The sequence below is a fragment of the Coregonus clupeaformis genome, chromosome 11, assembly GCF_020615455.1.
Source record: "Coregonus clupeaformis isolate EN_2021a chromosome 11, ASM2061545v1, whole genome shotgun sequence".
Taxonomy (NCBI): Eukaryota; Metazoa; Chordata; class Actinopteri; order Salmoniformes; family Salmonidae; genus Coregonus; species Coregonus clupeaformis.
The window spans coordinates 24,901,139-24,925,332 of NC_059202.1; the positions used below are offsets into that span (position 1 = coordinate 24,901,139).

The 24,194-nt window shown below is 42.1% G+C and overlaps 2 protein-coding genes across 4 annotated transcripts; one reads left to right on the forward strand and one right to left on the reverse strand.

Moving 5' to 3' along the window:
• Window positions 1–1,474: 1,474 nt before the first annotated feature.
• LOC121577229 (chemokine XC receptor 1-like) lies at window positions 1,475–2,993 on the forward strand. The gene is made up of 2 exons (XM_041890989.2): window positions 1,475–1,549; window positions 1,844–2,993. Exons 1-2 carry the CDS (start codon window positions 1,534–1,536, stop codon window positions 2,878–2,880), a joined length of 1,053 nt encoding a protein of 350 aa, XP_041746923.1. The 5' UTR covers window positions 1,475–1,533; the 3' UTR covers window positions 2,881–2,993.
• A 2,150-nt stretch (window positions 2,994–5,143) lies between these two features.
• On the reverse strand, window positions 5,144–23,760 carry LOC121576438 (cytochrome P450 2J4-like). 3 transcript variants are annotated; one of them, XM_041889575.2, is made up of 11 exons: window positions 23,669–23,760; window positions 23,181–23,401; window positions 22,584–22,749; window positions 21,631–21,675; window positions 21,383–21,532; window positions 18,914–19,074; window positions 18,597–18,773; window positions 17,689–17,827; window positions 7,001–7,188; window positions 6,687–6,828; window positions 5,962–6,226 (listed from the first exon to the last, which is right to left on the reverse strand). In XM_041889575.2, exons 2-11 carry the CDS (start codon window positions 23,376–23,378, stop codon window positions 6,051–6,053), a joined length of 1,542 nt encoding a protein of 513 aa, XP_041745509.1. In that variant the 5' UTR covers window positions 23,379–23,401; window positions 23,669–23,760; the 3' UTR covers window positions 5,962–6,050. The 3 variants fall into 3 exon arrangements, with proteins under 3 accessions (XP_041745510.1, XP_041745509.1, XP_041745511.1); XM_041889577.2 differs by lacking the exon at window positions 21,631–21,675; XM_041889576.1 differs by lacking the exons at window positions 6,687–6,828; window positions 21,631–21,675 and having other exon boundaries at window positions 5,144–6,226.
• Between the last annotated feature and the right edge of the window lie 434 nt (window positions 23,761–24,194).

Below are 24,194 nucleotides of genomic sequence, written 5' to 3' on the forward strand. Positions count from 1 at the left end.
ACATATTCCAGTTTGTGCTAGCAAAACCGTCCTGTAGCTTAGCATCTGCATCATCTGACCACTTTTGTATTAAGCGAGTCACTGGTACTTCCTGCTTTAGTTTTTGCTTGTAAGCAGGAATCAGGAGGACAGAATTATGGTCAGATTTGCCAAATGGATGGCGAGGGAGAGCTTTGTACGAGTCTCTGTGTGTCGAGTAAAGGTGGTCTAGAGTTTTTTTCCTCTGGTCGCACATTTAACATGCTGGTAGAAATGAGTTAAAACTGATTTAAGTTTCCCTGCATTAAAGTACCTGGCCACTATTAGCGCCGCCTCTGGATGAGCATTTTCTTGTTTGCTTATGGTCTTATACAGCTCGAGCTTGAGTACGGTCTTAGTGGTGGTTTGTGGTGGTAAATAGACAGCTACGAAAAATATAGATGAAAACTCTCTTGGTAAATAGTGTGGTCTACAGCTTATTTACATTTGAGTCATTTTAGCAGATGCTCTTATCCAGAGCGACTTACAGTTAGTGAGTGCATACATGTTTTTAATTTTTAATTTTTTCATACTGGCCCCCCATGGGAATCGAACCCACAACCCTGGCGTTGCAAGCTCCATGCTCTACCAACTGAGCTACACAGGGCTTATCATGAGATACTCTACCTCAGGCGAGCAAAACCTTGAGATTTCCTTAATATTAGATGTCGTGCACCAGCTGTTATTTACAAATATACACAGACCGCCACCCCTTGTCTTACCGGAGGCAGCTGTTCTATCTTGCCGATGCACCGAAAACCCAGCCAGCTGTATGTTATCCATGTCGTCGTTCAGCCATGACTCGGTGAAACATAAGATATCACCGTTTTTAATGTCTCGTTGGTAGGATATTCTTGATTGGAGCTCATCCATTTTATTATCCAATGATTGTATGTTGGCTAATAGTACTGATGGTAGAGGCAGATTACCCACTTGCCATCGGATCCTTACAAGGCACCCCGACCTACGTCCCTGATATTCTTCATGCGAATGACGGGGATTTGGGCCTTGTCGGGTGTCTGAAGTAAATCCTTCACGTCCGACTCGTTAAAGAAAACATCTTTGTCCAGTATGAGGTGAGTAATCGTTGTGCTGATGTCCAGAAGCTCTTTTCGGTCATAAGAGACGGTGGCAGAAACATTATGTACAAAATAATTTACAAATAACGCAAAAAACACACACAATAGCACAATTGGTTAGGAGCCCGTAAAACGGCAGCCATCTCCTCCGGCGCCGTTATCTTCAGAGCCATGTATTTAGTTAATATATGGCTCTGCATGTAATTACTGAATTATGAATTCTTATAGATATATTAGATATGGCTGTACATATGATTTGTGTGTATTTCTGGTACTTCACTATTTTTAAAGGTTTAACAGGAACTGTAGGAGGAAGAGAAACGTTATGGGGGATGTTTATAACAGAGATGCAGTACCTTAGCTACATCACAACTCCCCTGTCCTCATATCATTGTGTAGCCTACCAGGGACAGTGAAGCCATCACGCTAAACCGTAATGACAGGCACAATAGGTACGTTTGTTTTGGTTAATAATATAGTCAGCCAAATTCTTCAAACTTGATTCTAGATTTAAACCCAAACCAAGATATAGAGCAAAACCAATATACAGTTTTTACATTTTAATTGTTGCAGTTTTCATGACTTCTTACTTTTTCTCTTTTTTTATGCCTTTTTATATTTCTGTAATTGTAATTGTAGGTGTGTTGCTAAATCATCTAAATAATTTGAATTGCTGCTTTAAAAACAGTGTATTGTGAATGAAGATGTGATGTAACTAATTTAATCTGCAAAATTCACTTTTCAAGATTCCAGCCTTTCCATAAACGATTATGAAACTAACAGCACCAATGACGAATATGATGAGAATTACACAGACGAGGTCTGTAACAAGGCCGCCGTTGTCAAGTTTGGTTCCATCGCCACCCCTGCCTTCTTCTCTGTGGTGACCATCCTGAGTCTAGCGGGCAACATCCTGGTCCTCGTCATCCTGGCCAAGTACGAGAACCTCAAGTCTCTCACCAACATCTTCATCCTCAACTTGGCCCTATCTGATCTGGTTTTCACCTTCGGCCTGCCCTTCTGGGCCGCCTACCACATCTGGGGCTGGACCTTTGGCTGGATCCTCTGCAAGACTGTCACCTTTGTCTTCTACGCTGGCTTCTACAGCAGCGTTTTGTTCCTGGCCATCATGACTATCCACCGCTACCTGGCCGTGGTGCATCCTCTGTCCGACCATGGTTCCCAGAGGGGCTGCTACGGGGTCACAGTCTCTCTCGTCATCTGGGTTGTTAGTTTTGGGGCGGCCGTCCCTGCTTTGATTTTTAGCTCTGTCCAAGAGAACCCCCATGAAGGAGACAACCATTTGTACTGTGAATACTGGGATCGGCTGTGGAAGAGAGTGGGCAGCTACCAACAGAACATCTTCTTCTTGGCTGCTTTTGTAGTGATGGGGTTCTGCTACGTGAGGATATTAGGGACAATTTCCAAGTCAAGGTCACACATGAGGAATCGAACCGTGAAGCTGATCTTCAGTATAGTGGCAGTATTTTTCCTCGGCTGGGCACCTTACAATGTGGTGATATTTCTAAGGTTGTTGCATGACGACTCCATAGCACCTTTCAATACTTGTGAGGTCAGCACGAGGCTTGACTATGGGTTCTATGTGTGTCGACTGATTGCTTTCTCCCACTGCTGTCTCAACCCTGTCTTCTACGCCTTTGTTGGGATTAAGTTCAGAAATCACTTGAAGGTGATTCTGCTGAAATTTCGCCATCGCCAAAGCACCATGGATTCACAACAGATTAGATCAGCTAACATTTACTCGATGGGATCTATGTACTAGCGCAGGGGTCTTCAACCTTTTCATGCCTAGGAACCAGGCAAACCGGCGACGCAGGGACCCATCATATGTTAGCAAAAAAAATATGTAACATCTTGTCATATCATCAGGTTAATGTACGGGCGCAACTTTGGTTTTAGAAGTGGGGGGGGGACATAACCCACCCCCCCCACCCCCAAAAAATAAAAAATAAAAATAAACATTGTAAAGTGGTTATCCCACTGGCTATAAGGTGAATGCACCTATTTGTAAGTCGCTCTGGATAAGAGCGTCTGTTAAATGACGTAAATGTAAATGTAAATGTAAATAACCTGGTGGAGGGTCTGGGGGCCTCCAACATAATTTTTTGGGCATCTGAAGCTAATTTTGTGCATTTCTACACAATCTAATATGACTGTTTTGGGGTCGTTTTGGGGTCACTTTTATTGTAAATAAGAATAGAATATGTTCAGGGCCTAAAATGAACACCCGCCACCTGCCAAATGCGGGTAGATTGCGCACAGACATAAAGGTTGGTCTAATTTACTTTGAATGTGGATGCTACCATGATTATGGATAATCCTGAATGAATTGTGAATAATGATGAGTGAGAAAGTTATAGACGCACAAATATCATACCCCCCAAAAAAATGCTTCCCTCCCCTCTTATTGTTATTGTAATGGTGAGAGGTTAGCATGTCTAGTGGTATGATATTTGTGCATCTGTAACTTTCTCACTCATCATTATTCACGATTCATTCAGGATTATCCATAATCATGGTAGCATCCACATTAATGTAGAAGTGCTTAGAAACATATTATATTCTTATTTTCAATAAAAGTGACTCCAAAATGACACAATATGTTATTTACCATTCATTTCTATTGCGCACAAAATAATCTGAAACACAACCAAAACAAACAGCAAATGCATCCAACAAGCTTGATGTAGTCATTTCATGCTATGACTGTGGGACCAAATACTTAACTTTTTACTACTTTAATACACATACAAGTGAATTTCTCCCAATACTTTTGCCCCCTAAAATGGAGGGACTATGTACAAAAAGTGCTGTCATTTCTAAACGGTTCCCCCGATATGAATGAAAATACCTTCAAATGAAAGCCGACAAGGTCATTGTTAGATTTTAAGTATAAAACGCTAGATTTTAAGTAAAAAACGCTTCACTGTCCCAATAATTACGGAGTGCACTGTAATTTATATTATAGGCCTAATAGTACTGTAGAGCTCTTTTTACTTTCACACAATATAGCTGGACTGCCCCGTCCTGCCCCTAGGCCCTGCAGCGCTCCAACCCAACACATCCCACTCAGCTTCAGGATCTTAGTGAAACATTCATGATTGGTTTCAGGTGTGTTAGGCCAAGGCCAGAGTGACAACCAACAGTACAGCAGATCCCCAGTAATTTACTTCTGTTGGAACGGGACAAAACAAAGGCTACAAAAAATGTCAATACACACAACAGCTGTTAGACACTGCCATCTGACAGATAGCTAGAGGCTATAGCTGAACTGGCTGTGGTAGCTACTAATTAGCTAGCTAGCTAGTTAATTCACTTCAGACAGAACATCAATCGAGAGGGGATGAAACTCTACCTAACATTACATGTCAGTTACACTACTAGTTCAGCACTGAGAATAAATAGTTTTTTTTCTGTTAAGTCAAAGAGCAGTTACATTGCCAGCTACATCAGTCAAATAAAGAGTAGATAGTTTCTGCTCTGCATCCTTTTACAACTCATTGAAAGACTGCAACGCGTACAGACTGAACTATGCTCAACTCTCCTGTGCTGGTCCAGCCAGCCTTCCAGAAGCTTTGCCTTCACATAGCCTGTCAGCCCGCTGTTTCGTGCCTGCACGGTCTTAAATCCAGTTGGATAAACACTCCAAACAGCCTACCTGAACGCACACTGTTGCGCGTTTTGTACCACATTCCAATGATAAAACTGGGGGGGACAAAAATGCAAATTCAGAATGTAGGGGGGACATGTCGTCGCCCCCGTCTGTCGTCCACCCCCACCAGCCCCCGTCCGTCCGTCCGTCCGTCCCCAGTGAAAGTTGCGTCCCTGAGTTTCATTCATCATCAGTAAGCCCATGTCTTGTTTTGAATTGTCAAATGACAGACTAAGCAAGGAATTAATAGTTTTGGGCGGCAGGTAGCTTAGTGGGTATGAGCGTTGTGCCAGTAACCGAAAGATGGCTGGTTCTAATCCCCGAGCCGACTAGGTGAAAAATCTGTCGATGTACCCTTAAGCAAGGCACTTAACCCTAATTGCTCCTGTAAGTCGCTCTGGGTAAGAGCGTCTGCTAAATGATGTAAATGTAAATGTACAGTGAGGTGTGCTATATTTGGGTTATAGATTGTGATCATGTGCAAATATAATGACAATCCATGATTGAATGAATGTGATTATTTTTATTGTTAATTTATGAAGTGGAGAGACTGCTTTTCATTCATGTGTTCATTTGAAATATACAGTATTGCAGAAGATTTGAAATAAGTATGATTAAGATAAGTAGGCTTAAGATAAAAATGACAACTTGCCTTGACCTTGCCTTGATTGACCTTTGACCATTGAACTATATTCTGAACTCTGATTATATATCGTTGAAGTGCTACTTTGGCTTTACCTGGTACCTTACGGGAGCAGAGTATGTTCAAGAGAAAGAAAATGCTGTGTTTTGTTTTTCAGGGAAGTAAATAAGTAAAGGAAACACATTTTGTAAACAATGTCTTCCACAAATCTAATTTCCAGTAAAAATAAATAAATAAAGAATTTGTATTTGAATTTGCCTGCAATTCTAATACACCACTCTTACAATATAAAAATCATGATATATCAGCTTTATGCTGGAATTCTCTCCACACCCTACTACCATAAACCTATTTCCTCAGTTTGAGTACAAAATATTTTAGACAGGTTTGACAAACAATGTAAATCACCTTCATCAACCAGTTCATGCAGGGCCTAGTCCTACACAAAGCACAAGGAATTAATATAAATCGTATTTACTTGATTCCTCACATCCTCGTCTCCTTCTCAAGGCACATTGGAGCAAAAGATCTGAGGTTCCCCCCCTCGGATCTTCTCCTCCAATGTATTTTGAGAAGGAGGCAAGGAGAGAGAACACAAGGAATCAACAAAATACAATAGAGAGTCACCCAAGGTGTCTTATCGAGGCAGGGCACAGATTTTGAAGGGCTTTGGTCCACTGATGATGCCCACCTGGCCCTCCAGGCCAAGCTCCCAGCCCTGTGGAGGTGTGAAGGTGAACCTCTGGAGCAGACAGGTGAAGAACAGAAACAGCTCCATCCTGGCCAGCTGCTCCCCTGGACACATCCTCTTACCTGAGAGAGAGGAGAGCACACACACACACACCACACCACACACACACACACACACACACACACACACACACACACACACACACACACACACACACACACACACACACACACACACACACACACACACACACACACACACACACACACATCTTTAACATGAGGATGGAGTGTGTGTGTGTGTGTGTGTGTGTGTGTGTGTGTGTGTGTGTTCTCCACCCTTCCAACCTCTATGTGTCTTGGCAGACTCTATGGAAAATGAAAACCATAACAGTTCTGTCTAATGTCTCCTCAAGAATCTGCAGTAGCACATTCCATTTTGAACAACCGTTTCTCTGGTAGGGCGGATTGAAGCAAGATAGGATAGTGATACATGTTTGGGAGACAAATTAAGGGTTTTTGTTATGGATTAACAGTATACATAAACAATTTACATTTTAAGTGCATTTTAATAATACATTACCTATAGAAAATGGGATAAAATTGTCTTTTTTGACAAATCTTCCATTTTTATCCAGGAAATGTCCAGGATTGAACTGATCAGGGGTTGCATACTCATTTCTGTCCTGTAGGATTGGTTTTAACATGGGAAGAACCATAGTTCCCTGTGCAAAACAGAAGAGTCCATTTGTCAAATGGCATTGCCAGTAAAACCTTCAGTGTGACGTCAACATGCACCATTGCACCAACACGCATCAACTCAAACATTCAGTTGATCATGTACTCCAGCAGTAGAATCACAACATCTCCACCACCATCCATCGACCCTACACCCACCTTGGGCACTAGATACCCCGCCACGGTGGTGTCCTTACTGGCCACTCTGGGAGGCGTGAAGGGGACGATGTTCCCAAACCTCTGGATCTCATGAATCACAGCGTAGGTATACGGCATTTCGGCTCGGTCGTCCATTGAGGGCTGGCGAGCCGAACCTATGACCTCATCGATCTCCACCTGCACCTTCTCTACGGAGGAAGTCAGAATGAGGAAGTTAATGATTGTCTAGAGCAGATGGCTGCATAGCGCATGCAGTATAATTGATTAATAAAGCCATAAAACAAGTCATTCTTCTGGTAAGCACTAGGCTATTATAACAGAGTACTGTTAGGGCCTGTTTACTCTTAGGGCCTGTTTCCTCTTAGGGCCTGTTTCCTCTTAGGGCCTGTTTCCTCTTAGGGCCTGTTTACTCTTAGGGCCTGTTTACTCTTAGGGCCTGTTTACTCTTAGGGCCTGTTTACTCTTAAGGCCTGTTTCCTCTTAGGGCCTGTTTCCTCTTAGGGCCTGTTTCCTCTTAGGGCCTGTTTACTCTTAGGGCCTGTTTACTCTTAGGGCCTGTTTACTCTTAGGGCCTGTTTACTCTTAGGGCCTGTTTCCTCTTAGGGCCTGATTCCTCTTAGGGCCTGTTTCCTATTAGGGCCTGTTTCCTCTTAGGGCCTGTTTCCTATTAGGGCCTGTTTACTCTTAGGGCCTGTTTCCTCTTAAGGCCTGTTTACTCTTAGGGCCTGTTTCCTCTTAGGGCCTGTTTCCTCTTAGGGCCTGTTTCCTCTTAGGGCCTGTTTCCTCTTAGGGCCTGTTTCCTATTAGGGCCTGTTTCCTCTTAGGGCCTGTTTCCTCTTAGGGCCTGTTTACTCTTAGGGCCTGTTTACTCTTAGGGCCTGTTTCCTCTTAGGGCCTGTTTACTCTTAGGGCCTGTTTACTCTTAGGGCCTGTTTCCTCTTAGGGCCTGTTTCCTCTTAGGGCCTGTTTACTCTTAGGGCCTGTTTCCTCTTAGGGCCGGTTTCCTCTTAGGGCCACAGAGGGTTGTCATCAGTGCCAGAATTCATTCATTCAGAGTGCGCAGCTGAACACTGTATGCTGGAAACACTCGGTTTGCAATTTTTGACTAAAACATAACCAATATTAGTTAAATATAAATACCGAACTTGTTTTTGCATGGATTGCGCTATCGTAGTCCATGTGGGTTTTAATGACATTATGAAGAGCAACTCTGAACAGTTGAAACTGGATTTTAAAGAGCTGATTGACTCTCTGCTATCTGGCCCTGTGCCCTCTCTGAATCGTGGCATTGAACACTTTAGCAGGATTATATTCTCTTCACAACTGGCTATGTGATTATTGCAGTTTAATGGGTGTAACTTTTGTTGACAATTTTGATACCTTTTGGAAACAAAACACATTTTATAAGGAGGATGGGATCCACCCAAAATATGTGGGTTCCTGGATCCTTTCACAGCATTATAAGGCTGCGTTGAGACAATGACTTATCAATGACCCAAGCCCAGCTCAGTTAATCCCTACCATTGTGAAGCGGAGTTGTCATTATGCTTCTGCAAATATACATTATACCAGTGACGTTGGTAAACACAATGTAAGTAACCTAATTTATGTCCCTCTAACTGCCCTGAATGCCTCTGCTGATCCTATAGCTATTGTATGCAGTAATCATGTGCCTAGGAACCAGATTGACAGTGCATTCGGAAAGTATTCAGTCGTCTTGACGTTTTCTACATTTTGTTACATTACAGCCTTATTCTAAATAGATTAAATTGTTTTTTTTTCTCTCACAATACCCCATAATGACAAAGGAAAATCAGGATTGTAGAAATTTCTGCTAATTTATAAAAGATAAATAACTGAAATATCACATTTAAGTTTTCAGACCCTTTACTCAGTACTTTGTTGAAGCACCTTTGGCAGCAATATACAGCCTCGAGTCTTCTTGGGTATGACACTACAAGCACGGCACACCTGTATTTGGGGAGTTTCTCCCATTCTTCTCTGCATGATCCTCTTAGGCTCTGTGAGGTTGGATGGGGAGCGTTGCTGCACAGTAATTTTCAGGTCTCTCCAGAGATGTTCGATCAGGTTCAATTCCAGGCTCTGGCTGGGCCACTCAAGGACATTCAGAAACTTGTCCCGAAGCCACTCCTGCGTTGTCTTGGCTGTGTGCTTAGGGTTGTTGTCCTGTTGGAAGGTGAACCTTCACACCAGTCTGTGGCCCTGAGCGCTCTGGGGCAGGTTTTCATCAAGGATCTATCTGTACTTGCTCTGTTCATTGTTGCCTTGATCCTGATAAGTCTCCCAGTCCCTGCTGCTGAAAAACACCCCCACATCATGATGCTGCCACCACCATGCTTTACCCTAGGGATGGTGCCAGGTTTCCTCGAGACGTGACGTTTGGCATTCAGGCCAAAGAGTTCAATTTTGGTTTCATCAGACCGGAGAATGTTGTTTCGCATGGTCTGAGAGTCTTAGGTGCCTTTTGGCAAACTCCAAGCAAGCAGGCTGTCATGTAACTTTTACTGAGGAGTGGCTTCCGTCTGGCCACCCTACCATAAAGGTCTGATTGGTGGAGTGCTGCAGAACTGGTTGTCCTTCTGGAAGGTTCTCCATCTCCACAGAGGAACTCTAGAGCTCTGTCAGAGTGACCATCAGGTTCTTGATCACCTCCCTTACCAAGGCCCTTCTCCCCCGATTGCTCAGTTTGGCCGGGCGGCCAGCTCTAGGAAGAGTCTTGGTGCTTACATACTTATTCCATTTAAGAATGATGGAGGCCACTGTGTTCTTGGGGACTGTCAATACTGCAGACATTTTTTGTTACCCGTCCCCAGATCTGTGCCTCGACACAATCCTGTCTCGGAGCTCTACGGACAATTCCTTCGACCTCATGGCTTGGTTTTTGCTCTGACATGCACGGTCAACTGTGGGACCTTATATAGACAGGTGTGTGCCTTTCCAAATTATGTCCAATCAATTCAATTTACCACAGGTGGACTCCAATCAAGTTGTAGAAACATCTCAAGGATGATCAATGGAAAGAGGATGCACCTGAGCTCAATTTCGAGTCTCATAGCAAAGGGTCTGAATACTTATGTAAATAAGTCATTATGGGGTATTGTGTGTAGATTGCTGAGGATAAAAAATATATATATATGGAAAAAGTCAAGGGGTCTGAATACTTTCCGAAGGCACTGTATACTGTTAGCACTGAGGCTGTGTGCCCTGGTAGGAAGTCCACTGTGTGCAGCTCACCTTGCACTAACATAAATAACATGAGCATATCTACTACTGCTAAGCTTCCCAGTAAAGCAATGAAAACAAGTAAGCATCCCAGAAGAAAAGTGCTCAAAATAGTCCACGTTAACATGTGTAGCTTAAGAAACAGGGTTCATGAAATCAATAATTTGCTAGTAACAGATGACATTCATATTCTGATCTCTGAAACTCACTTAGATAATACCTTTGATGATACAGTGGTAGCAATACAAGGTTATAACATTTACAGAAATGACAGAAATTTCAATGGTGGAGGTGTTGCTGTTTATATTCAGAACCACATTCCTGTAAAGCTTAGAGAGGATTTCATGTTAAATACTGTTGAAGTAATATGGCTACAGGTTAATCTGCCTCGCCTAAAGCCCATTCTTGAAGCTGCTATAGACCACCAAGTGCTAACAGTCAGTATATGGATAATACTCGTGAAATACTTGATAATGTATGTGATATCAACAGAGAGGTATATTTTCAAGGTAATTCAGATATTGACTGGCTTTCATCAAGCTGCCCACTCAAGAAAAAGCTTCAAACTGTAACCAGTGCCTGCAACCTGGTTCAGGTTATCAGTCAACCTACCAGGGTAGTTACAAACAGCACAGGAATGAAATCATCAACATGTATTGATCACATCTTTACTAATGCTGCATAAATCTGCATGAAAGCAGAATCCAGATACATCAGATGTAGTGATCCCAATATAGTAGCCATTTCTAGGAAAACCAAAGTTCCAAAGGATGGGCCTAATATTGTGTATACAAGGTTAAAACGGTTAAATCCCTGTGGATTGACGAGGAATTTAAAAATGGTATGGTTGAGAGGGATGAGGCAAAAGGAATGGCAAATAAGTCTGCCTGCACATCCGATTGACAAACGTATTGCAAGTTGAGAAATCATGTGACTAAACTGAATAAAAAGAAGAAGAAACTACACTATGAAACAAAGATAAATGACAAAGAATGATAGTAAAAAGCTTTGGAGCACCTTAAATGAAATTTTGGGAAAGAAAAGCTAACTCAGCTCCATCATTCATTGAATCAGATGGCTCATTCATCACAAAACCGACTGATATTGTCAACTACTTTAAAGATTTTTTCATTGACAAGATTAGCAAACTTAGGCATGACATGCCAGCAACAAACTCTGACACTACACATCCAAGTATATCTGACCAAATTATGAAAGACAAGCACTGTCATTTTGAATTCCGTCAAGTGAGTGTGGAAGAGGTGAAAAGATTATTGTTGTCTATCAACAATGACAAGCCACCGGGGTCTGACAACTTGGATGGAAACTTACTGAGGATAATAGTGGACGGTATTGCCACTCCTATTTGCCATATTTAAGCCTACTAGAATGTGTGTGCCCCCAGGCCTGTAGGGAAGCAAAAGTAATTCCGCTACCTAAGAATAGTAAAGCCCCCTTTACTGGCTCAAATAGCCGACCAATCAGCCTGTTACCAACCCTCAATAAACATTTGGAAGAAATGGTGTTTGACCAGATACAATGCTATTTTATATTAAACATATTAAAAACAGACTTTAAGCACGCTTATAGGGAAAGACATTCAACAAGCACAGTACTTACACAAATTACTGATGATTGGCTGAGAAATTGATGATAAAAAGATTGTGGGGGCTGTTTTGTTAGACTTCAGTGCGGCTTTTGACATTATTGATCATAGGCTGCTGATGGAAAAACGTATGTGTTATGGCTTTACACCCCCTGCTATATTGTGGATAAAGAGTTACCTGTCTAACAGAACATAGAGGATGTTCTTTAATGGAAGCCTCTCCAACATAATCCAGGTAGATACAGAATAGGCCCTTTTCACGATGACGTCATCTAACTTCCGCCTTTCCGCGTAGCAGGTTAACTTCACTTCCGTTCGCCCGTAACCTGAGACTTCTCTTCTGAGGTACGTTTAAGTTAAATTAGTAAAGTTAAGAGTAATAATGTTTACGTATATGCAATGGTTTGTAACTTGCTAACGTTATTGTTAATTCATAATTGTTCACTGCCTTAGTTACTTAAAAGTGGGCTAACGTTAGCTAACAACAACTTAGTACCAGATACCGATAACGTTAAAAGGTAGCGTTACATTGCTGCCTGGCTGTAATGTAACAGGTTTACTTAGCTAGCTATCTAACCCTTTGTTAGGCAGTTAGTTTATTCATGAATGTATAGTAACTCACCTATTCAAATACTGTTGTGCATGATAGCTAGATAAATATTGATTCCTGGTCAAAGCTGAATGTTAATTTAGCTGTTTCTTTTCTCCCGGTGTCTGTATCGCAACAGTATCCCATCCAACACCGAAGCATGGCACAATCTTCGAGAAGATGCTATTGCAGTGTACCATTTTGTTCAAACAACAAACAGAAATTCCCGTATCTTCCCGTAAAAATCTCCTCAGCTCAGCAGGAGGACACTCTTAAGACCCAGGCCATCGCCCGGCTGAGGATTTTAGTCGAGAGGGCCATACGGAGGGTGAAGGAGTACCATATCTGGGATGGGCTTGTTCCTCTTTCCACAGTGGGTTCAGTGAATCAGCTGTGGGCCATCTGCTGCCTCATGTCGAACTATCAGGGACCTCTTGACATTAAAGGAGACAAACCAGTCTGATGTTTTTGTCAACTGGAAGTTGTATATTTCCTGAGTAAGCTAGATGGGCTGTAAATAGAAGTACTTTTATATTACTGTATTGTATGTACAAAAAATGTAAATATGAATTAACTTTGTTGGTAATTTAATTGATCTAATGTTATACTGTATGTTTTTGTTAAGGGTAATAACTTTTTCATAGCTATTAATGAACCTAATGTGATATATTGTAAAAATATCCAACTATTAACCATGTTATGTGCTTATGTGTCATGGCACTGATGGAACTATTAAATATATGTTTGCAAGCAACTGCTTCCAATCCTTTTGATTTTGGTAAGAGCATTTACAACATCGCAATCCTTTTCAAAATTTGTATTTCAATACATAGATATACAGTATATAACACAATTAAGTTCATTTGCAGTTAAAGAAAAACATGTCGACATTTACATCACAATCCTTTTCAAAATGTGTGTTTCAGTACATAGGAGATATACAGTATATGACAAGTTAATTTGCAGTTAAAGAAAAAAAATGTCAAAGGTTCACCTTCCACATTTACCTTAACACTATTTACACATAAAATTCTGCCTTATGTTTTATAACTTAAGAAGACATCCATGTAGATGTTATAATAGAAATGATCAAGCTTCTGTCGCATTGAGTGGATAATCTCCTCATCCCTAAAGATTCTCTCAACTGTGAAGTCAGTGCGGGTATCTGTAATGAAGTCACACCACTGAAGTCCGCTTAAGGCGAGTTGGCCTTGAACCTGATAGTAGTATTTGTGGCTCTTCTTAAGGCAGGCCTGGCCTTTAACTGTGATCAGGTGTTTAACTTGGGTAACATTTTCAACATCGCAACTCTTAACCTCAGCAAGACCAAATGGTGGTGCTTCTGTTGGGCAGAAGACTTTAGCATCCGGGCTGGCTGCAAGGTGAGGTGAATCAGGGTGGATGATGACCCCGCATTGTTTCAGAGAGACATCACAAAAATCAGAATATTGCCTCAGTATCTCAGGTTCCAGATCCAACCCTCTTCTCATAGCAGCTGTCTGAGGAGTTCCTCTCAGAATGCGGGTTGCCAAAGCCTTGGCAGACAACTCCCCACCGAACATGGCATATTTCCACGGAATCTGCTGGCTGTCAGTCGGGGTTTGCGTACCTGGCTCCACAGCTGGCATTCTGACTGCATTCTTGTTTCTGCTTCAATAGCAGCAGACATCTCCTCTGACACAATCAGGCTGTCCAAATGACATTGTTGTATGTAGTTGGGCTCAAAATCAATGGGAAATTTAAAGTTGTAACCTTCAATAGGCAACTGAGGAAACTCACTGGCACCAGGGTGTTTAATAATATCTCTACTTAATTCTAGAGGGCACTGGTAAGAAAGCACAGACCCAAATGGCACAGGGCCAAATTTAGAGTCCACCAAATTAAGGCCCTCAAGCCCGTGCAGCAATTTGCAAATCCCTGGTTGTGGACGGATGTCTTTCAGTTTCTCAGCACTGGCCATGACGTGAGGATCCGGAATAGGCCCTGGCATGAAAGTGAGATATGTCAAGTTTAGATTTCATTAAATGCCACCTTATCTTTTTCACTAAAAAAGACAACCACACTCATCCAGTCTCGTACATGCTTCTAATACAAATAAAAAAATATCCACTGAAAGTCTATATAAAAAGTAACAAATAATAATCACTTTTATGTTTGTATTATTTTAGAAATGCACTAAAGTCTTTGTGCTCTAGTACAGGTGGGGGCTCATTCAGACTCACCATCATAGGCTCGGTACAGTGTGCACTTCACACCAGCTCTGACACTTGTTTTTTTCTTAGCCGCTGGTTTACACACCGCCATATCATTGGTGGCCTCTGGTACAATTCCCTGTGATATAATAATGATGAACAATACATTGTCAAAAGTCAATACAAACTGCAAAGTTCTGCATCAGTGTAACAAATAATGTCTGACCTGTGTCCTAGGCCGGTGCCAGGTCTGCAGTGCGCTGGTGCATGACAGAGGCAATGGCACTGTCTTAAAGCCCATGGTAACATAGTGAGCACTTTGAAAAGAAGTGCTACTATGTGATTACATAGTGCTTTCCCAGCAGAGCAGGAACATGACATGTGATTGAGTACCACAGGAACCTCTGCAGAGTCTAGTGTAACCTGTTCATAGAGACATAACAATTAGTGCTGTACTTACAAAACATTTTTTTCTGCGTTTCATTATAAACTACTGTACACAATTTCAAAACCCAATTTCTTTTTTTAATTAAGAAAAATTGGCTGTTCTGAAACCTTTGACAAGTAGTGCCAACACTTATCGAAAATTTGAACATTTTGAGTTATCACAGAATCTTTCCCAGTCTTTATTGCCGTCAACAACCCACATCGGTTTGTAAGAATTTCGTTGTGTATTAAGTTTAATGATACAAAATCAGAGCTCAGACTGAGAAACAAACTGATCCACAGTGGAACATTGTGGAATCATTCTTATTAAATCTGCAACCGCAGCAAAACACAACAAAAAGAAAACTTATCTATCTTAACCTATCTTATCATAATGTTAGAGAACTGTTTATCTGAGAAACCTGAAGCCGATGAGCCTCCTCATTTTTCTTCATGGACCTGTAACATCGCCCTCTCACTGTCACCTCACCGTTAACTACACTTGAGACTGTTTCAATACAGTGATTGGGAGAAAGGGCGCAGCATTAGCCATTAATACATTACTGACTCTTATCTTACGGTCGATACAAACAGCAGTAATATTAAAAAGAGGCTGCAAAACAGAAACTCGTCAGCTCATAACCTTCGCTAGCATAGGGCTAATTTAAGCTAAATAAAGATAAACACGTACCTTCATAATCAAACAGGTAACCTTCAACGAAGAACTTGTAGCCTTTATCAAGCTTCGATCTTGAAGTAAGGGACCACTTGTCAGCAAGTCGTTCTACGTCGTTAAGTCGTATTGGTGGCAGATGTGAAAGGGACTGGGTGAACTCCATAATGATGTGCTACTAGCTAAGCGTTCCTAAGCGACACCGGATGTAAACATAACCTGCATCGCGGCAGAACGGAAGTTGTCTGACGTCACGTGAAAAGGGCCTATTCCCCAGGGCAGCTGTCTAGGCCACTTACTTTACTAATCTTTACTAAGTAAAGCCAGTGTGTCTATGTATGCGGATGACTCAACAATAAATATGCCAGCTACCACAGCGACTGAAACGACTGCAACACTTAACAAAGAGCTGCAGTTAGTTTCAGAGTGGGTGGCAAGGAATAAGTTAGTCCTAAATATTTCAAAAACTAAAAGCATTGTATTTGGGACAAATCATTCACTAAACCCTAAACCTCAACTAAATCTTGTAATACATAATGTGGAAATTGAGCAAGTTGAGGTGACTAAACTGCTTGGAGTAACCCTGGATTGTAAACTGTCATGGTCAAAACATATTGATACAACAGTAGCTAAGATGGGGAGAAGTCTGTCCATAATAAAGCACTGCTCTACCTTCTTAACAGCACTATCAACAAGGCAGGTCCTACAGGCCCTAGTTTTGTCACACCAGGACTACCAAAAAAGGGACTTAGGAAAATTGCAATTGGCACAGAACAGGGCAGCACGGCTGGCCCTTGGATGTACACAGAGAGCTAACATTAATATGTCAATCTCTCCTGGCTCAAAGTGGAGGAGAGATTGACTTCATCACGACTTGTATTTGTGAGAAGTATTGACATGTTGAATGCACCGAGCTGACTGTTTGAACTACTGGCTCACAGCTCGGACACCCATGCATAACCCACAAGACATGCCACAAGAGGTCTCTTCAGAGTCCCCAAGTCCAGAACAGACTATGGGAGGCGCACAGTACTAAATAGAGCCATAACTACATGGAACTCTATTCCACATCAAGTAACTGATGAAAAAACAGATCAAAATACACCTAATGTTTACTCTTAGGGCCTGTTTCCTCTTAGGGCCTGTTTACTCTTAAGGCCTGTTTCCTCTTAGGGCCTGTTTCCTCTTAGGGCCTGTTTCCTCTTAGGGCCGGTTTCCTCTTAGGGCCTGTTTACTCTTAGGGCCTGTTTCCTCTTAGGGCATGTTTACTCTTAGGGCCTGTTTACTCTTAGGGCCTGTTTCCTCTTAGGGCCTGTTTCCTCTTAGGGCCTGTTTACTCTTAGGGCCTGTTTACTCTTAGGGCCTGTTTCCTCTTAGGGCCTGTTTCCTCTTAGGGCCTGTTTACTCTTAGGGCCTGTTTCCTCTTAAGGCCTGTTTACTCTTAGGGCCTGTTTACTCTTAGGGCCTGTTTACTCTTAGGGCCTGTTTCCTCTTAGGGCCTGTTTCCTCTTAGGGCCTGTTTACTCTTAGGGCCTGTTTACTCTTAGGGCCTGTTTACTCTTAGGGCCTGTTTCCTCTTAGGGCCTGTTTACTCTTAGGGCCTGTTTCCTCTTAGGGCCTGTTTACTCTTAGGGCCTGTTTACTCTTAGGGCCTGTTTCCTCTTAGGGCCTGTTTCCTCTTAGTGCCTGTTTCCTCTTATGGCCTGTTTCCTCTTAGGGCCTGTTTCCTCTTAGGGCCTGTTTCCTCTTAGGGCCTGTTTCCTCTTAGTGCCTGTTTCCTCTTATGGCCTGTTTCCTCTTAGGGCCTGTTTCCTCTTAGGGCCTGTTTCCTGAACACAGATTAAGCCTAGTTCTAGACTAAAAAGCTTGCTCAATGAAGACTTTCTATTGTGTCCGGGAAACCAGCCCTTTGACCCCACATTTTTTTATAGTAATAGATGTGTTCCCCCAGTGTCACACCTTGAATGTCGGGGTACTTGGCCATGTACAGCATTGCCCAGCGAAGGCTTTTGGACGTCGTCTCTGTCCCAGCCCCAAACAGATCCACCACACAGTACAGCAGGTTCTCCTCAGTGAAGCCAGCCGCCCCATCTTGATTCTGCACGGGGAAGTGGTCATCAGGTGGTCAAGTTGAGGTCAAATCATCATGCACTGTTAGGCTGTGGGAGGTTTGCTGACAATTTACATATTCAGTCATATTAAACCACAAATGTAATATTTTCTTGATGAAATTAGCCCAAAATATGACGAACAAACCATCTTAATTCTAAAGACATGAGAGTAGATCACAAGCAATAACTATTAAAAGTTAAAAGTCGTGCAGCCCGTCTGGTGTTCAACCTTCCCAAGTTCTCTCATGTCACCCCGCTCCTCCGCACACTCCACTGGCTTCCAGTTGAGGCTCGCATTTACTACAAGACCATGGTGCTTGAATACGGAGCTGTGAGGGGAACGGCACCTCCTTACCTTCAGGCTCTGATCCTACACCCAAACGAGGGCACTACGTTCATCCACCTCTGGCCAGCTAGCCCCCCTACCTCTACGGAAGCACATTTCAGTCAGCCCAGTCAAAGCTATTCGCTGCTCTGGCACCCCAATGGTGGAACAAGCTCCCCCACGACGCCAGGACAGCGGCGTCACTGACCACCTTCCGGAGACACTTGAAACCCTACCTCTTTAAGGAATACCTGGAATAGTATAAAAGTAATCCTTCTACCCACCCCTCCCCCACCCCCCATTAAAAAAAAAGTGGTTGTCCCACTGGCTATTATAAGTTGAATGCACCAATTTGTAAGTCACTCTGGATAAGAGCGTCTGCTAAATGACGTAAATGTAAAAGAGCTGAAAAAGTCCAGCAGTGGTATTACCTTCTCTATCTCTTCGAGGTAACAGTCTATGTAGTCTCTGGGATTGGACGGGTTTCTGTCCTCTTTGTGTTCCTCTACTTCCTCTCTGATAAACTGCTTTATGGTACCAAGGTTGATGAAGGCTGATTGGTGCCTCCCAGGTAAATAGTGCAGCAGTGTCGGAAACTGATTATACATCTGTCGAAAGAACAGGAAATTAGCCTGAGAAGGTAGATTTCCTGAGGAGAATCTGTGTCCTTGCAGATTCTGTGCACTATAACTCACTTTGCCAAAGAGACACACTGATCACCAAACAGAGAATAGCAGACAGATCATACCGATCCCCAGAAGGTAGCAGGCAGCTGAAAAACATCCTCTGAGCATTTCAGCATGTGGTGGAAGTGGTGATCATTGTATTTGAACCTATGACCAAACACCAGGGTGCACACGATGTTGGCCACTGCATTGTTGGTGACGACTTCAGGGTTAAAGGGCAGGCCTGAAACAGATCAGAGGTTGGGTCAAAGATGGTGGATAAATGAAGATGTCTTACTCAGACAGTTTAGACACAGATAGAACAATGAGCCAGATATTTCACCAGATGTATAAGTGTGAAGCATCTGGTTGGCGTTTCCAATCACTACCAAATATGGTGATGAGAGGAAGCCCAGTGGCCGGCAGTGGGAGAACATCGACCAAGATGGATTTTGGCCAACATTATGCTAATTTTCTCATTGATTAAACATTTGATCTCAATACAGTTTTCTGTTCCCAAAACTAAAATCTGTTATGAACCGATTGGACTCAGTCTTATACAGTTGAAGTCGGAAGTTTACATACACTTAGGTTGGAGTCATTAAAACTCATTTTTCAACCACTCCACACATTTCTTGTTAACAAACTATAGTTTTGGCAAGTCGGTTAGGACATCTACTTTGTGCATGACTCAAGTAACTTCACTTATAGTTCACTGTATTACAATTCCAGTGGGTCAGAAGTTTACATACACTAAGTTGACTGTGCCTTTAAACAGCTTGGAAAATTCCAGAAAATGATGTCACGGCTTTAGAAGCTTCTGATAGGCTAATTGACATAATTTGAGTCAATTGGAGGTGTAGCTGTGGATGTATTTCAAGGCCTACCTTCAAACTCAGTGCCTCTTTGCTTGACATCATGGGAAAAACAAAAGAAATCAGCCAAGACCTCAGAAAAAAAATTGTAGACCTCCACAAGTCTGGGTCATTCTTGGGAGCAATTTCCAAATGCCTGAAGGTACCACGTTCATCTGTACAAACAATAGTACGCAAGTATAAACACCATGGGACCACACAGCCGTCATACCGCTCAGGAAGGAGACGCGTTCTGTCTCCTAGAGATGAACGTACTTTGGTGCGAAAAGTGCAAATCAATCCCAGAACAACAGCAAAGAACCTTGTGAAGATGCTGGAGGAAACAGTTACGAAAGTATCTATATCCACAGTAAAACTAGTCATATATCGACATAACCTGAAAGGCCGCTCAGCAAGGAAGAAGCCACTGCTCCAAAACCGCCATAAAAAAGCCAGACTACAGTTTGCAACTGCACATGGGGACAAAGATCTTACTTTTTGGAGAAATGTCCTCTGGTCTGATGAAACAAAAATAGAACTGTTTGGCCATAATGACCATCGTTATGTTTGGAGGAAAAAGGGGGACTTGCAAGCCGAAGAACCCCATCCCAACCATGAAGCACGGGGGTGGCAGCATCATGCTGTGGGGGTGCTTTGCTGCAGGAGGGACTGGTGCACTTCACCAAATAGATGGAATCATGAGGAAATAAATGTATGTGGATATTTTGAAGCAACATCTCAAGACATCAGTCAGGAAGTTAAAGCTTGGTCGCAAATGGGTCTTCCAAATGGACAATGACCCCATGCATACTTCCAAAGTTGTGGCAAAATGGCTTAAGGACAACAAAGTCAAGGTATTGGAGTGGCCATCACAAAGCCCAGACCTCAATCCTATAGAAAATTTGATGGCAGAACTGAAAAAGCATTTTCGAGCAAGGAGGCCTACAAACCTGACTCAGTTACACCAGCTCTGTCAGGAGGAATGGGCCAAAATTCACCCAACTTATTGTGGGAAGCTTGTGGAAGGCTACCCGAAACGTTTGACCCAAGTTAAACAATTTAAAAGGCAATGCTACCAAATACTAATTGAGTGTATGTAAACTTCTGACCCACTGGGAATGTGATGAAAGAAATAAAAGCTGAAATAAATCATTCTCTCTATTATTATTCTGACATTTCACATTCTTAAAATAAAGTGGTGATCCTAACTGACCTAAGATAGGGAATTTGTACTAGGATTAAGTATCAGGAATTGTGAAAAACTGAGTTTAAATGTATTTGGCTAAGGTGTATGTAATCTTTCGACTTCAACTGTACATTTTACCCTTTGCCAAAGTTTTTAAAAAAAAGCGTTGTTTAGAAGGAGTACAAGGGCGAATTGAGTCATTGCACACTCGCACTTCACAGAGTAGGCATTCCCTAACGGAAATACTGTTTGCAAATAACTACATCTCAAGATGCACGTTCATAGCATTCGTTTCCAGGTAGAGAGAGGATATCTTGATCAGAGACGGTTGGAAATCAAAGCTAAGAAACATCTGGACTTCACAATAGCAAAGTTTTGTGTTTGAACCCCAGATAGCATTAAACCATACAACAACTAGCCATTCTGGATAAGAGTGCCAGTTAAACAACTGAGACTGTGGTTCATTCACTGATTTGGGCACCATAAAAGTATAGCAAAAACGCTGACCTCACCTCTCTCTGCCAGGTAGGATTCACACAGGAAGTGGCTCTCCTGGAGTATGGCGGTCTCCAGGGTCTTCTTCCCCACTCCAAAGTACTTGAGCGTGGACAGGGCAAAGCGCCTCTGCTGCCGCCACATGTGACCGTTAGAGGAGATCAGGCCTAGATAAACCATAATCTGGTCAAGACATCGCAACAATGACAGAATTACTAAGACCCAATATGACTAAATGAGACCCAATATGACTGTGTGGTTCTACCTGATGGGTCATTCTTGAATTGTGGTGGTAAATGCTGGCCGTTGACTTCGGCACCATGTTGTAAAAACACAAAATTACACAAATAATACATTTTACTGCAGTTATATTTAATTGTTATTTAATACGAAAGCCAATGTAAATCCTTTATTCTGAAAAACATTTTTATGCATTGTAGAAAATACTGAGGGCTAGCTAGTGTAATGAAATGTTTTTGGGATTTAGAGATACACTCTATCTATATATTATTTTGAATGCTAGACAGTGAAAATATGTATTTAAGATATTGTACAGATCAATAAAAACAAAGGTGGCTATTAAAATACCTTCTTTTTTTTCTACTATAATGTGTTTCCCTCAGTTTTAGGTCATCGTTGTTACCACCTTGAAAATCACTGATTACAAAGATATACAAGGACCTTGAGCATTCTCTCCAGTGGCAAACTGTTATTGGGGGAGGGGTCTATATCAGGGGAGGGTGCTGAGGGAGGACTGCTCATAATAATGGCTGGAATGGTGTCAATGGAATGGCATCAACCACATGTTTGATGTGTTTGAGACCATTCCATTGACTCCATTCCAGCCATTATTGTGAGCCGTCCTCCCCTCAGCAGCCTCCAATGGTCTATATTAAAGAACATTCTTAGCTAATCACACCCTTTTAGTATGTATACATTTGAGGATTCCATTGATAATTTGGTGTGTCTAAATCCAAAGTGTCACTTGGTGTTGGTCAATTCAAATAAAGGGAAATAACGTTGTGAGCAAAATGATTAATCATACCATTTTAGAGTTATGTTTTTTAAATGATTGATGACCTTAGATTTTATTTTGTGACCTCCATTTTAGAATGTGGACCAAAAATGTCTCATTGGTGTTACTACTCCTACTGGTGGCACACTGTTATCATAATAGTCTAAATTATTTCAATTCATTAAGCTACCATATTAGCCTACCCAAGCCTCTGCTCAGCCTGTCGTTCAGGGGGTAAGATGGCCGATCGGTGAAGGTGTCGGACTGCTCCACAAAGGCTTCCTTAAAGCCTCTGAGACCAGAGAGGAGCACACAGCGGTTCCCTCCACCCAAGTCTAGTGTAGTCACATCCCCGTAGGTCTCTACGAACTATAGAAAACACACTACAGTGGGCATGTCACACTAAGCACACTAATTACATTATAATTTATCTACAATACAAACTAATGATTACAGAATGATTACATCCAATTGGTCACTGAGTATAGCATTTTTTGTTGTTGTGGAAAAGGTGCTATCTAGGACCTAAAATAGTTATTCGGGTGTCCCCATAGGATAACTCTTTAAAGAACCCTTTTTTAGTTCCAGGTAGAACCTTTTTGGGTTCCATGTAGAACCCTTTCCACAGAGGGTTCTACTTGGAAAGCAAAATAATTCTAGCTGGAACCAAAAAGGGTTCTACCTGGAACCAAAAAGGGTGTTCCTATGGTGGACAGCCGAAGAACCCTTTTGTAACCTTTTTATCGAAGAGTGTATAATTTGAGCAGATACACACGACCTTATCTCTCACGTGTCCTTACCTTTTTAAAGGAGCCTATGCGGTCCTTGATGCTGATATTCAGCATATTCCCAACAAAAGGCAGGGGGAAGGGGCCTGGTGGGTAGTTCTTAGAAGGCAGATCACGGATGTACTTGGTCACCAACAGAACCAAGAGGAACAGGAGGACCCCCTTGGTATCGATCCAGTGTCCCACCAGACAGGCTAATGCCTCCAACATGGTGGAAACCCTCACGGAACTCTCTGGTAACACATACAGTAGCAGGAGAAACCCTGAGTATCAGTCTTTACTCTTGAAGCATGTAGTAGAAGATCACATGCGGTCAGCAGACAAAACCGTAAACTTTTATTTTGAATAAACAAGTCATATTCTGTGAGAACATAAATCCGTGGAGGACTGCAGTGATATAGAGCAAAGTTCAACAGCTTCTGGCTTTCACAAATGTAAACAAATTCCTTGCCTTTCCAGGCCAAACCGATGGTGAAAATGTTTCCTAAAATGGTACTTACATTTGTAGTTTGGTGTGACCCAGATGTATCAGCCTGTTCAGACTGACTCTTACTGGGGCAGGAATTTAGACTGGGATACTCGCACATTTGTTACTCAATATCTGCACAATGAAGGTCTCTGTGATAGGCTAGTTTTGTAAATGTGATTATGTAAAATGCTTGTACAATGAGGTTACACAAGGTAATATTCGACTGTCATGTGCCAATACTGACTACTACATTCTAGTTCATAATATCGTGTAGACAACGTACAGAGAGAAAGAAAAAGTATTCTACTCATTTTCACTTTATTATATAATTGATGAGTTCCAATACATTAAAAATGTCACAAACTATAAGCAAGTGAGAGTTACATAACAATACATAACAGCACTATTCACGCAGTAAAGCTCAAATACAGACTCCCAGACAGGTCCACTCTGTCCTGGTTGAACACATCCACCATGCCCAGCGAGGCCAGGGGTGCGTTCAGCTGGTAGTCCTCCTGCAGTTTAAACTTGGGGATCGAAATGTGGACATTGGTCCT

What these genes read in the sequence shown, in the direction of transcription:
- LOC121576438 (XM_041889575.2), bottom strand. Translation starts at nt 23,378, where the DNA reads ATGTTGGAGGCATTAGCCTGTCTGGTGGGACACTGGATCGATACCAAG. An exon ending in GCATAGGCTCCTTTAAAAAG is followed by an intron (nt 22,750 to 23,180) that starts GTAAGGACACGT and finishes TGTTTTCTATAG; the next exon opens with TTCGTAGAGACCTACGGGGA. An exon ending in CGGGGTATCTAGTGCCCAAG is followed by an intron (nt 6,829 to 7,000) that starts GTGGGTGTAGGG and finishes TGTTTTGCACAG; the next exon opens with GGAACTATGGTTCTTCCCAT.